General features: G+C 44.3%; 7 protein-coding genes across 7 annotated transcripts; 4 read left to right on the top strand and 3 right to left on the bottom strand.

The window, feature by feature from the left end:
* Positions 1-124: 124 nt before the first annotated feature.
* On the bottom strand, positions 125-1,094 carry V1512DRAFT_255946 (uncharacterized protein). Its single transcript, XM_066914896.1, has one exon. It carries the CDS (start codon positions 909-911, stop codon positions 264-266), a length of 648 nt encoding a protein of 215 aa, XP_066774028.1. The 5' UTR covers positions 912-1,094; the 3' UTR covers positions 125-263.
* A 111-nt stretch (positions 1,095-1,205) lies between these two features.
* On the top strand, positions 1,206-2,617 carry V1512DRAFT_255945 (putative deacetylase LmbE-like domain-containing protein; the record flags this gene model as incomplete). The annotated part of the gene is made up of 2 exons (XM_066914895.1): positions 1,206-1,370; positions 1,422-2,617. Coding segments are annotated over exons 1-2 (799 nt in total), but the record flags the coding sequence as incomplete, so codon positions are not given.
* A 138-nt stretch (positions 2,618-2,755) lies between these two features.
* V1512DRAFT_273147 (ATP synthase regulation protein NCA2-domain-containing protein) lies at positions 2,756-5,174 on the top strand. The gene is made up of 2 exons (XM_066917719.1): positions 2,756-3,539; positions 3,585-5,174. The coding sequence occupies exons 1-2, from the start codon at positions 3,008-3,010 to the stop codon at positions 5,030-5,032; spliced, it is 1,980 nt and encodes a 659-aa protein (XP_066774026.1). The 5' UTR covers positions 2,756-3,007; the 3' UTR covers positions 5,033-5,174.
* On the bottom strand, positions 5,014-7,043 carry V1512DRAFT_255941 (general substrate transporter). The gene is made up of 3 exons (XM_066914894.1): positions 6,654-7,043; positions 6,547-6,603; positions 5,014-6,500 (listed from the first exon to the last, which is right to left on the bottom strand). Exons 1-3 carry the CDS (start codon positions 6,869-6,871, stop codon positions 5,207-5,209), a joined length of 1,569 nt encoding a protein of 522 aa, XP_066774025.1. The 5' UTR covers positions 6,872-7,043; the 3' UTR covers positions 5,014-5,206.
* Positions 7,044-7,245: 202 nt separating this feature from the next.
* Positions 7,246-11,138, bottom strand: V1512DRAFT_288499 (uncharacterized protein). Its single transcript, XM_066918143.1, has 3 exons — positions 10,514-11,138; positions 8,133-10,465; positions 7,246-8,087 (listed from the first exon to the last, which is right to left on the bottom strand). Exons 1-3 carry the CDS (start codon positions 10,974-10,976, stop codon positions 7,617-7,619), a joined length of 3,267 nt encoding a protein of 1,088 aa, XP_066774023.1. The 5' UTR covers positions 10,977-11,138; the 3' UTR covers positions 7,246-7,616.
* Positions 7,276-7,455, top strand: V1512DRAFT_244735 (uncharacterized protein; the record flags this gene model as incomplete). Its single annotated transcript, XM_066914339.1, has 1 exon — positions 7,276-7,455. The coding sequence occupies one exon, from the start codon at positions 7,276-7,278 to the stop codon at positions 7,453-7,455; it is 180 nt and encodes a 59-aa protein (XP_066774024.1).
* Positions 11,019-12,245, top strand: V1512DRAFT_244733 (uncharacterized protein; the record flags this gene model as incomplete). The annotated part of the gene is made up of 3 exons (XM_066914338.1): positions 11,019-11,073; positions 11,496-11,945; positions 11,998-12,245. 3 exons carry the CDS (start codon positions 11,019-11,021, stop codon positions 12,243-12,245), a joined length of 753 nt encoding a protein of 250 aa, XP_066774022.1.
* Positions 12,246-12,727: the final 482 nt, after the last annotated feature.

Raw genomic sequence — 12,727 nt, 5'->3', positions numbered from 1 at the left:
GGTCCAACTCAGGTTTGTTGAATTTGCTTCATATTTCCCCGGCGGCGGTTGGCTGCCGTCGGTGCATCAAGCCGCGGAATAAGCGGGTATTCGTCACTTTATACGACAACTGCTGACGCGTACGTTCGTTGTAAATGCAGCTCAACGAATCGCATTAAAATGCTACTCAAAAATGTACATTGAAGTCCAAAATAGTCAACTCTTGCTATAACTTCAAAAGAAGCCTCTATAATTTACACAAAATAATGCGTCAAATTCAGTTCCTATAAACGCACACACCATGCCACAAACCCAACTGTACAGCCCGCGACTATGCTCCAATAATATTCTAACTCAATAGCAAACCAAACCAACAATGTGCCTAATGGAGGTGCTTGCTTCATAACTGCAAAATAGTCATGTATGTCGGCAGCGTGTATTAAATAACTGCCTACCAGAATCATTCCAAGCATTAACAGCATTTGCATGAACCCATTCTTATGTGCAGGGTGTACGGTAGAATGTAATACAAAAAGTACACCAAATGCTATCATTGCACGTCGTCCAACCTCCCGCATTACCACTTCCTGTTGATACTGGCGGTAAACTAAAACATCAAGAACTGTATGAACAGAGACTAGTGGGATCAAAATCATAAGATAGTCAAGAACAACCATTGCAATTTCTTCCTTGACTCCGGGTGCATTTGGGTTCACTTTTCCAACAATTGTAGGTGTTTCCACACTTGGAGGCTTTGTATCTTTATGAAAACTGACAGTCTTTTTCATTATGCCTCTGGGTGAAGGGCTTGCTTTGACGGCACTCGGTAGTATTGACGAAACAGATACAGGTTGACCTGAAGCATCTTTTAACTCCGATATCGGAAAAGTGTCTGATGTTTGTGTTTCGATTTCAGGTTGTGTCGATGTCATGATGGTATTGAACACTTGTGCGGAGAGCGTAACTGTGAGTCTGTAGAGACAATTCCGGTCAAGTTGTCAAATGAAATCAAACGTAAATAAATTACAAACCCGAGAATGTCAGTATTATATGTCTCGACGTCGTTTCTGCAGTATTATGGCTGAGTCAACTGACGGACGGAAACGTATTCTGACTGTTCGTGAGTAGTTCTATATTTACGCTCCGGCGCGGCGCTGCAAAAAAATGGTGTTTAGGGTTTCTGATTATTATCCATCGCGTCCAAATCCGAGATAGACAGTAAATAAAGTACAGGTGTTTTCCCCAGATCTGCGTTTGAAGCTCTACTAACACTGTCTGTGCTAAGGCCCACAGATTTTTTTTAGTTTTAGTTGGTGCAGGATTGGTTTTATAGTCAACACAATGCGTATGCGTCGGTTAATTGCTCTTATCAGTATTCCATTGTTCCTGTGGTAAGTTTACATAATGGCTTTCACATGCCTTGTATATTCTGACAGTCAAAGGCTTATAACAAAATACGTTTTGAAACCACATACAGCCCGAGTGTTGAACTCGCATTTTGCTCATAAGCGTATAGCGCTTATAATAGCTCATCCTGACGACGAGGCCATGTTTTTTGGCCCTACTTTGAACGCATTACGAAAACTTGCAGTCAAGACAAACACTGGGATATCTTCACTACCAGAGACTAGTCTGCGGATAATATGCTTATCTACAGGAAATGCTGAAAACATTGGTGATACCAGAGTCGGAGAGCTAAAAGCTTCTGCGGCTAGGTTTGGAATATCTCCTGCGAACGTTTTTGTGTTTGACGACGCAAGAGTTCAGGATGAAATGGGCGCACGATGGCCAGTTGACGCAATCGCGCAATTGGTTGGTCCTTATTTGGCTGATATCGATGTCGTAATAACATTTGATCAAGGCGGAGTGTCAGGGCACAGTAATCACATTTCGCTCTCGTCATTCGCGTTAGAATACATTGTTTCCCACGGTCAAGGTCAGCGCGAGGTCTGGGCACTGCAATCATCTAGCATATTGCGGAAGTACGTGTCATTCATTGACATTCCCTTCACGTACATTTATAACTTACTGTTTGTGAGTACTCACAGATCATTAGTTATTGCGAGTGATGTAAGGGAGTACGCAAATACCAGAGATGCTATGACTAAAGCACATAAGTCACAGATGCGATGGTTTAGGTGGGGATGGATTTCTCTGAGTCGATATATGGTTGTCAATGATTTGCAACTAATGTAAATTACAAGCATTTATTTAGTTGAGAAGGATGTACGATGGAACTACTTATTTGGGTATGAAGGATGTACGATGGGACTAGTGGCATAAGTTTGATTTAATAGAACATTTTGATAGAAGTCGTTAGCATGAATCTTGACCACAGTATGGCTATTGTTTCTAACTCATATGAGAACAGCTCTTTACGTATCATGTTTTACAATGATCTGTTGTTGAACAATACAGCGATACAAAACAGCATCGAGAATAGGTTTGCGCCAGCTATAAAGCTACTCAATAGTTGTAGATACATGTTGCTAATTCACTTTCATCTTTTGAACCACTATCGACACACGTTTTGGTCTACATTTCTTCCTATGCACTGTTAATAAGCATTGACTACCGGTCACACTGTGTTTCTTAAACGTATAACGTTGAAGCATGTCTTTGTCCGGTCACAATAGATACAGTTTGGTTATAATATAAGATATGCGCATTTCATAAAGACTAGCCCTGTCTCGGCATATTTGGACTGGACAACTTGTATGGGACGAGAGTAGTTCGCGTTGCCCCTGAATTTGTAGTCTCGCTCGAACAACTAGAAGCCTACCATGAATAGCGAGTGATACAAGTGCTAATAGTTGGTTATTAAAAAACCAAAAACCAAATATACACCATAAATTTCTATTTACGTATATGCGAAACAATAGGCTATTGATTTGCTTTAGATGCGGTTTCTAGACAGAACAGCTATGACGTAATAGTAAATAGATCAACACACATAGACCCCTTTCATGACTTGGTTGCAGTTTTCAGTTCAATTCGGAGCCACGTTCAAACACAGAAAGAGACCGAGATGAGTAGTATTGTCGAGAGTCGCATCTTTACACTTTCGTCGCAACTTGAACGGCTCGCATCTGAATCTCTGCCGACTCTGTTGGGACCAAGAGTGATCGATTCCAGATCAGGATCCTTCGAAAACTTGCGACAGTCTCCTTCTCCAACTGAAGAAGATTCAGAGAAATTCGTCAAGGCTCAGACTGTTGTTACCTTGCTAAACAAGCTGATTGTCAGACCTGGATCTAAACTGCCTTCGATTCGAGAACTGAACTCAGTATTGCAGGAATATTTGGCTTATGCTCCAGATGCTCAGCTGGCATTGAACACGGACAAAGAGAGCGCTGGTCAGGATGATATCTGGGCAGAATATAAAACAGAAGATGATGCAAAGCAGGCAGAATGGTTTATTGTTGCTGCTGCAACGGTAGTGCTGTACGGTCATGTATTGGAAAAACTACTGAACCAAACACTTCCTTTATCTGAGGATATTTTTTACTGGGACTCAGTTTTATCAGGTCGAACTGGATTGTTTTTGTACTCTGTTCAAAGTACGTATTACTGCTAGAGGAAAGTTTAAGTCTAACAAATCGAAGCTGCGCCATTACGATTACTTTCACTAGGCAGTGATATCTTCGCTGATGCTCGTCGCCGAATGACAGACACTTTGCAACAGCCATCATTGAAGCAATGGATACAAACAATTCGAGCCTCGTTTAATCACCAGCGACGAGTCATCCGCCGAATGTCTTTTCTAGACCCGGTGAGATCTACTTCGATGATCAGAAAGGTTATGTCTCCGATGTCTATTTACTATAAGGAGGTACAAGGCAGGCAACAACAGTTAACACATTTGCGCGAACTACAGTCTGCTGCGTTGGGATTACTCGTTGGCGAGGAAATATCGCTGAATACTGATACTGACTGGCGACGAAGTGTCGAAAATATGGTTGAAGTCATGAATTCAATCATATGTGGAGTCGTTTCAAACCCAGAACAAGTCGATCATTTTGAACAGTCTGTATGCGCAGTGTCATCGACTGTCCGATTTTACAGACCCCCATTCCTGGTCGCGCAAAACATCATTGAGATCATAGAAAAATCACTACCTCGTCAGTCTGAATATCACTCTTCGGTCACCAAAGAAGCCGGGAAACCTAGTTGGATCGTGCGGTACTGGCCTGCTGTTTTCAGTACTGTAGTTTTTGGGGGTACAGCGTTGCAGTTGCTGTTTAGCCGACGCGCAAATATTTCGCAGTGGCTCAAAGACTTAACCACCACTGCTGCAGATTTTTGGAAAAATTGGATTGTGGAGCCTGCGCAGAATATTATTTCTACTATCCGACACGACGATACCTCTCAAGTTGCCATAGTAGGACGCAAAAGTCTCGAGGCCGATATGGAGAGCTTGGAACGCATGGTTGTCGACTTCACGATCGACACGACCAAGGGTCTAGACGACTCTGAAATCACAGCAATAAAGGCCGGTGTTCGTGAAGGAGACGTTTCCACCGTGTTACGTGTGTACGAGAAGGAGCTCAAGTCTCCTCTAGCCAGCGCGGTCAGAGGCGAGCTCGTGCGCACGCTCTTAATCCAGATGCAAAAAACTAAAGTCGATGTAGAGCTCGCAATAACTGGAATTGACAGACTGCTCAAGTCGCAAGAACTCGTGTTTGGTGTCGTTGCCGCATTACCAAGCTCAATAGCTTGCTGGGTGACGGCAAAGTGGATCCGCGGAGTGTACTCTGGTAAAGGTATGCGAGGGCGTGCCGAACTCAGGGCCAGTGTCGTTCGGACACTAGGCAACGTGGAACGCATACTGACCATCAGAACTGGATCGGGCGACTGGCTGCCATATACCAGTCAAGGTACAATTCTGTGCGAGGTACATCTATTACGACATAATGCCGACGTAATTCCTCGGGGACTGCGTAATGATTGGGCACGAGATCTCGGTGACTTGGAGAACATCAAGCTCGGCGTCGGGAGGCAGAAACAGACGATTGAACGCATCTGGAGAATATACGGGCAGTTTTTCCAATAAACTTTGCACAATCACTAGAACATCTCAGAAATATGGGTGTTTTCATGTAACATAAATCAACTACTACAAATCATGTTGCTTCTTAACGCAGACGACAAGACTGTTATACAACTATTAAATTTTTAAGAAATTAAAACATCAAAAAAGAACATAAAAACTCCAATGACGATCCTGTCAGTTCACGCTGCTACTTGTCCCCGTTTCTTCAAAATCATACATTTTTACCTGAACTGACCTATTAACTTTTAAATTACCCAATTCAATGTCCTGTGCTAGCATGTCAAGCTTGTCGGAAGTCCGTAGTCCCAAGAATGACTTGTACAATGGCTCTCCATGCTCGAATATTTCATCCATCTCTTCGAGAGTTCGCTGTTTGGTTTCAGGCGCGTAAAACCACACGTAAGCAAAAGCCAAAATGTTGAGTATGCCAAAAATAAAAAACAGCCACCACCGAATAGCTCTTAGCAAAGGCGGAACGACCAGTCCAAGAGCAAAATTTGCGGCCCAGTTGGCCGCTGTAGCCAAGGAAACCGCTTTAGCCCGAATCCTTAAGGGCATAATTTCTGGAGGATACGTCCAAGAAACAGGGCCCCAAGATACTGCAAAAGAGAGCACAGTCAGGTACGTAAATGCCTGAATACACCGGGTGGCAGGTTGATGACCAATGATGACCCAAGTATATGACTGATCTGGCACTGGATTTGGCTGCCCAAAATGCTGCAGAAGCCCACCAATTAAAAACAACCAGAGGGCCATGGATGCCGATCCAAGAAGCAAAGTTGGCCGTCGACCCCATTTGTCCATCCATAATATAGCAGGAACGGTCATGACCATGTTAATCACATATTGAACAGATGAAGCAAGAAGTGGATTTGACACGCCAGCGGAGTTAAGTACGTAAACAATGTAATACAGCAGAAAGTTGATACCGCACAACTGTGACCATACCTGGATAATCATGCCAAGAATCACGCGTTTTCGCATCTTTTTGCCTAATAGCTCACGATAACTATTTGACGCTTCTTCCCTTTCGAATCTGATTTGATCCTCAATTTCTTTGTATTCAGCTAGCACAAGCGGGTCGTTGATGTTATTGTTTGGTGTTCGTAAAAAAGCAAGAACCAGCAGAGCCTCATCCCATCGATCTTTGCTGGCCAGCCAGCGAGGAGACTTGGGAAACCAGAAAAGTACAGTGAATAAAACAATAGCCGGAATTGCTTGTAGTCCCCACGGAAGACGAAATGCTGCCTGGGAATTCAAAAAAGAGCATCCATACTGGACAAAATACTGAATCATAATACCCCACGTCACCGCAAATTGCTGTAAAGAAACCACTCGACCTCGAATCTGCCGTGGAGCTATTTCAGATTGATAAATGGGCACCAGAGATGAAGTCAAGCCAACACAAAGGCCAGCAATAAATCGACCAGCGACAAGCATGCCAACGCCATTAGAGGCAGATTGTATACTAATCAATTAGCAAGCTTTACTTTGAATCAAGAGACGTCACTCACATCGCACCTATAATCCAGAATATTGCTCCCACTTGAATAGCAACCTTTCGAGATAACCTACATACATCAGAACTGAACACTTCCAACAAGAGCATCGATGCAAGCACCTGTCGCCTAAAAAACTTGATGATAGCGCGCCGATCAGCGATCCTCCGGCCATTGCACTAGTAATTCCTCCTTGCCGAGTACCTAATGGGTTCCCATAGTAATTTTTATACTGATCCGTTCCAAGGACGCCTGACATCGAAGAAATATCGAAACCAAATAAGGCACCACCAAGGGCAGCGAAGGCGGAAATGGAGTAGACATTTAACAGACGGACCATGACAAAACTGCGTTAAAGTATCAGTTGGTATGCAGGCGGATGAACCGCGCAAAGTGTGAAGAAATCTCAGAGAGAAACTTGTTTGCGGGGAGTGACTTTCAAGTTAAGTGAGTAGAGGTGGGGGGGTGAGCAAGCATGTAGATCGCCCGGTTGAGTTCTAAGTTTTCTATGCGGGGCGATTAAACTGGAGAAGAAATTTATATTTGGCAGTGAAATGGGGCAAATTATGCGGTGTTCTGTACCCTATTCAATCGGTCTTATGGTACCAAAATCGACGCACACTTGCAGTAGTGCCTTGTCCCTGAGCTTAAAATCAACAGATCGAGGTGTTTGTACCAATTGATTTTCTACTTATTGATGATTTGTGTCCCGACGTCATCAAAGACTTTTTAACAGCAAATATCATGTCGTTATGGGCAAAATACAACGCAATCCCGTTCTCGGGTCGTATGTGGATTGGGATATCGACAACGTCATTTGCATATATTGGAATGGTCGGAACTGACTATCTTTATAATGCGAAAGTGGCCGAGGTGAACAGTTTTCCCGCTTCTCCTCCATCAGATTCGGAAAAGGCCATATAAAATGTTTGTAAGCTTTCACTGCTTTATGTGCTTCATGCGTACCACCGCTTATCATTTACTTGTAGACAAGTTTCGCGCTGAATTACTTAAATGGCTTACACACAATTACATAGCATCTGTATATATCATATATCAATCCCGACAACATGCATTTATTTCTACTACTTCGCATTCTGTAAGGCCATTAAAAATCTCTGCTCATCGGTTCCCTGAAACTGCAGTACAGTCGAAACCACCGGCATGAGTTGCGCGCGTTGCTCTTTGCGCTCCAAAAATCCCAAGAGCACATTCTTGATGTACGGAATGCTTAGGTTGTCATTTTCCTCGTACGGAACATATGCTGCAGACTGATGTGGGCTTGTCTGACTTATCACACTTGATCGACCGGAAATTGTAGGAGTATTGCTTGCAGTGCTTGCTATTGAAACCGACCGAGTTCCGCGGGTTTGAACTTGCGGTCCTCCTCGGGCAGTGTCGTTTGCCAACTTTGCACTTTGCAGTGACTGGTTTTCTTCCGACAACGCACGATTGGCTTTTTGCAACCGCTCAACCTTCTCTTGCGTTTCTTCAGCTAGTCGCTTCAAATCTTGTCTGTTTATCTCAATCTCCCGTAACTGAGTTTCCGTAGATTCCTATTTATGTTAGCCATCTTCCTACTAACACAGACAAGCACGCACCAATGCTGACCGTAGCTCAGTCAATACTTTTCGTGTTTCTTCCATCTCGCTCGATGCAAGCTTTGCTTTCTCCTCTGTTCGATCCCGAGAAGAACGCAAATCATTCAGCTCCGCAGTCAATTTCGACCGCTCTTCCTCAGCCATGCTCAGTTTCCTGTCAACTTCCCTGACTTTGATTTTGAGATTCTCCATCTCACGGTTCTTTCTACGTGACACTGCAACAATCTCATTCTCCTGACGTTCTCGCTGTTCAGTCAATGCAGTAATCTGCTCCTTTAACTCGCGGACTGAAACTTCCTGCTTAGTTTCTGCTTCGCTTAGCAGCCGGCGAATTGTCGTGGCCTCGCGAGCACGTTCTGTGAGCAGTCGATGCGTCTCTGAAAGCTCTTCCTCTAAAGCATCATAACGATCCCTAGATTCCTTGCTCTGCATAGCCATCTCAGATGCCTGTTCCCGAAGACTTTCCATCAAACCTCTAGCACTGTCCTTCTCTGCAATCGCAATTTCAAGTTCCTCTTTCGATGCGTCGAGCTGCAACTTCAAATTGTTATTAGTAGTAGAGTAGTTTTGTAATCGGGATCTCAGAGCTTCAATCTCTTGCTGTAAGGCACCTTTTTCACGCGACAATCTGTCTATCGAATCACTCACGCTCTTCATTTCAGTCTCAGTTCGAATGAGCTGTTGAGACAATTGCCCAACTCGTTCTTCAGCTTTAGCTCTCGCGCTTTGCGACTCGCGCAATTGTGATCGCAGCTTTACCAAATCCGCCTCATGCTCAGCAATTGTAGTTCGATATTTACCCGCGTCGCTCTTCAATTGTCGGTCACTTTTCTCAAGCCTGCGCAGCTCGTCCACCTTGACTGACAGTGCTGCGCGTTCTGACCGAAGTTTATTGGCTTCGTTCGTCATAGCTTGTAAATCGCTTTGCAGCTTCTCAACCATCTCGTTCCTATCACTCAAGTCCTTTGATCGAGTGCGCACAACCACGTCCATGGCTTTAATGTCATGCTCCAGACTTTGAATCTTTGTGTTCAATTCCAGCACGATCTTCTGCTTCTGTTCATTCGCAAGTTTAAGTTCGCCGGCACGCTTGCCAGCCATGGCTGCTAGCTCCTCAATTTTCGTAGTAGCATCTTCATGCTCAATTTTGAGATTCTCGTATGTAGTGGTTAGCTCTTTGTACTTATGAAGAATCTCAGCGTGCCTGGTTTCCAACTCAGCAAGATTGCCAGCAATTTCAGAACCACTCAAGAGCTCGTCGCGTAACATCTTGATTTCGTCCTTTGCCTCCACAAGTTCCTGTCCAACTGTACGTACAACATCCCGTAAGGTCTCAACTTCTTCTTTAGCTTGAGTACGTTCTTGGGTCAGAGTTTCAATCGTAGCTTCCAGTCTTGTTATTTTGGCGTCACGTTCAGAAGTGTCAACTGTGAGCACAGTATCTTCCGGACCAGTGAGAGTCTCTGTGACCTTTGCCACTACGTCCTCAATCTGGGTAGCCGCTTTGTTCACCTTTCCTTTGTTCTTCTTCTTCTTCTTTTTCTTGTTCTTAGAAGAGGAAGTTGGGATCTGTGTCGCACTCTCGGCATTTTTTGCGTCACCTTCGTCATACTCGTCACTTTCATCGTCATGGCCATTAAGAGAAGTATCGTGTAACGCGACAGCCGAGCTCAATTTAGACTCCAAATCTGCAACCACAGAACTCAATTTGGTGACCTGTGCCTCAGCAGTAGCAAGTTTGTTACGTACGTCATCCTTCAAAGATGTCTCCATGCCTAGCTGATCTTCAAGTGATACAGCCTTGACTTCGAAGCCACTCGCGCGATGCTCTACCGCCACAACCTTTTCCAATAACAAATCGATCTCTGATGCAGACCCGGTCTTTGCATTCTCAAGGCTAGTTTCCAATTCAGCTACTTTGGCTTCCAACTCATTGACCTTTGTTTCAGATGCTGCAAGTTTCTCATTTGACTCCAACTTGCTAGTTTGCGCTGATTCCATTTCTTTTATGCGAGCATCCCGATTCTCCACTTCGGTTTTAAAAACCTGAAGCTCTTCTTCCTGTTCAGTTACTTTCTGAGTCAATTCTGATATTTTCGTTTTGGCATCTTCACTAGCAGTAGCTGTAGCTTGAGCAAGCTCAGCCTTCTCATTCGTAACGCGCTTAATTTCTTCCATCAGCAAGCCTTGCCGCTGTGTCAAGTTTTGCAGATACTCGACCAAGCTTTCTGGCTCTGCAATTGATGAGCACGGTGTATGCTCCTGTAGAACTTTTTCAAATGCATCAATCATACTGGTTCGCGTACGCTCAACTTCATAGGCGCGGTGTAATTCTTTCAATTGTATTAGCATCTCAACAGCATCAAACTCATAAATCATACCTGGATACTTCGCTTCATATTTTGCTAGTTTTCTCAATTTAGAGCGAATTTCCGGAGGATATTCTCCACTAGTTGTTGGTGTAGCAGCTCTTGAATTCGATGGAGCGACCGCTTGCTGCTGTGGTGTCACCATCCGTTGAGGCACATTCAATAAAGGTGGAGACACATTTGAATCACCATTCGGTGCTACATTGTCCGATAATGGGTGATCAACGGTGGGAAGGTCGTCTGCATCAAATAGAGCGGTTGATGTCGATGCAGCAGCATAGTCATCCTCCTCTGTCTGTTGTAATGGTCTTCTTTCAGATGGCACTCCGGCTCTAGATGTCGAACGACTGGACGTTGGTGGTCCGCCGGGAGAAAGTGTTCTAGAACGATTCGAAGGACTGGCATTGGCTTGGACTCTGGCTTGCTCAATGTCGTCCGCAATTGCCTTGCCAATCTGTTGAATGCGGGACATCATCTTTGGAAACACGTTCTTCTATCAAATCATGCAATAACACAAATGGAACTCAGAGTAGGTGCAGAAAGTAGTAGATTAGCTGCCTTAAACTGCGGTGGTTAGTGAAGTAATTGACCACACTAAATGAAGCCGCATCAGTTTTGGCGAACAATTCTAAAGAGCTCATACCATTATCAATCTAATAATAAGGTGCTAGAAGCCTACTATAGCCTATGTTTACACACTATTCACCTTACTACTGCATACTAGTCTTTGTTTCTGATTTGGTGTTTACTGTCTCTAAGTTTCTATGCATTCACAGCCTTTCTCCATTCTATTTGCTGTCTCTTAAGCGACTTCTACGCTGAATTAGCTGTTTACGTGAACCATAGTATTATTCATCATCTAGCTAGTTCACACACAATGGTTTCTCCCAATACGTCGCATACACTCACAATATCTGATACTTAGTGACGAATTGAGTCAAACTATTACTAAACTAGTAGGCATTGCCGAAATAAACTGCGACTAATCCGAGAGCAATCTTCACGAAACCGGTACCACCTGAAACGGGGGACAGCTTGATACTGTCACTACCGGAGGTAGATGTGGAGCTGCTACTGCTGGTGGTGGTGGACGCGGTTTCGGTCGTGCTTGCCATAGATGACATTGCGGAACCGGTGGATTCGGTCATAGAAGCCTCTGTCATTGATGCGGACGTCATTGATTCAGTCATGGATCCCGTCATTGATTCGGTCATTGACCCCATCATCGATTCAGTCATAGTTGAAAATGACGAAAGGCTTCCTACTAGCGATGAGGCCCCGCTGGCAACTGATTCGGTAACCGAAGACATCAATCCTGATTCGGTCGCTGATGCGCTTTCAGCTGTAGAGGTATCACCACCGAAGAAACTGGTGATTTCGGATACAATACCGCCACCACCACCGCTGCTCTGGGCAGCGACGGTGTTGATAAAGACTAAGAGGAGTGAGAGAATGGCAAAGCGCATTTTGATGAAGTTATTGATTTAGAAAGACAGCGGAAATATCAAGTTTATATAATTTTTCTACTACCTCAATGGATCGACATGGCGGCGATCATTGGGATATAAATCCTGGAGCGGTAAGGCCGGTTATGGTGAGCCATCGGATTACGTGGGTATCCAACGTTGGCTTGTTGAATGAAGGACGTGGTCGCCTACAGGAGGGTGGTGCGGCGGCCACGGTGATCTCATGGCATCTCGAACAGGAAAGATTTGCAGGTATTTCGGGCAAATTTTGCGTATAACCGTAAACGGCGCGACAAACTTTGACGTTTCTCGGTACAGTTATACACTTGACTGTCTCTAGAACTCTGCCAAGTGCCGGGTGTGCTGGCGGAGCAGAGAATTTGTTTAAGTGCTGCTAAATTTATCCTAGTTCTGTGACGCACGCGGTGTCTATTCTTATAAATCTGTGTTAGACAAAGCGACTATGTTCTAAACAAGGATTTTTGTATGCTGAAGTGTCAATTGTGAGTATCAAGACAAATCTTTGTGATTTGGTATGGACCAGGTCGACCACTGCGAATCCTCCATGGCGAGAGACGAGCAAAGACCTCGACCACAGTCGCTATTGCTCCAACATAAGAATTATATCTTACAGATAGCGTCGCTTGTCATCAACCAAATGCCTCAATTAGAATCAATTGACTGACTCATCGTTTCAAGTAGTCAGTGATCGTCTGAATGACCTACATTTGATCACACCCAATTTCATAGAATGTCTGTC

Source organism: Lipomyces arxii, assembly GCF_038497795.1.
Source record: "Lipomyces arxii strain Phaff 12-163 unplaced genomic scaffold V1512scaffold_1, whole genome shotgun sequence".
Taxonomy (NCBI): Eukaryota; Fungi; Ascomycota; class Lipomycetes; order Lipomycetales; family Lipomycetaceae; genus Lipomyces; species Lipomyces arxii.
This window is presented reverse-complemented; position numbering and strand designations above follow the sequence as displayed.

Coding starts and splice junctions, on each gene's coding strand:
- V1512DRAFT_273147 (XM_066917719.1), top strand. CDS start 3,008: ATGAGTAGTATTGTCGAGAGTCGCATCTTTACACTTTCGTCGCAACTT. Junction 3,540..3,584: donor GTTTTTGTACTCTGTTCAAA/GTACGTATTACT, acceptor AACAAATCGAAG/CTGCGCCATTACGATTACTT.
- V1512DRAFT_255946 (XM_066914896.1), bottom strand. CDS start 911: ATGACATCGACACAACCTGAAATCGAAACACAAACATCAGACACTTTT.
- V1512DRAFT_255941 (XM_066914894.1), bottom strand. CDS start 6,871: ATGGTCCGTCTGTTAAATGTCTACTCCATTTCCGCCTTCGCTGCCCTT. Junction 6,604..6,653: donor TCAAGTTTTTTAGGCGACAG/GTGCTTGCATCG, acceptor TGATGTATGTAG/GTTATCTCGAAAGGTTGCTA. Junction 6,501..6,546: donor TTCTGGATTATAGGTGCGAT/GTGAGTGACGTC, acceptor CTAATTGATTAG/TATACAATCTGCCTCTAATG.
- V1512DRAFT_288499 (XM_066918143.1), bottom strand. CDS start 10,976: ATGATGTCCCGCATTCAACAGATTGGCAAGGCAATTGCGGACGACATT. Junction 10,466..10,513: donor ATATGAAGCGAAGTATCCAG/GTATGATTTATG, acceptor TACAATTGAAAG/AATTACACCGCGCCTATGAA. Junction 8,088..8,132: donor CTGAGCTACGGTCAGCATTG/GTGCGTGCTTGT, acceptor TAACATAAATAG/GAATCTACGGAAACTCAGTT.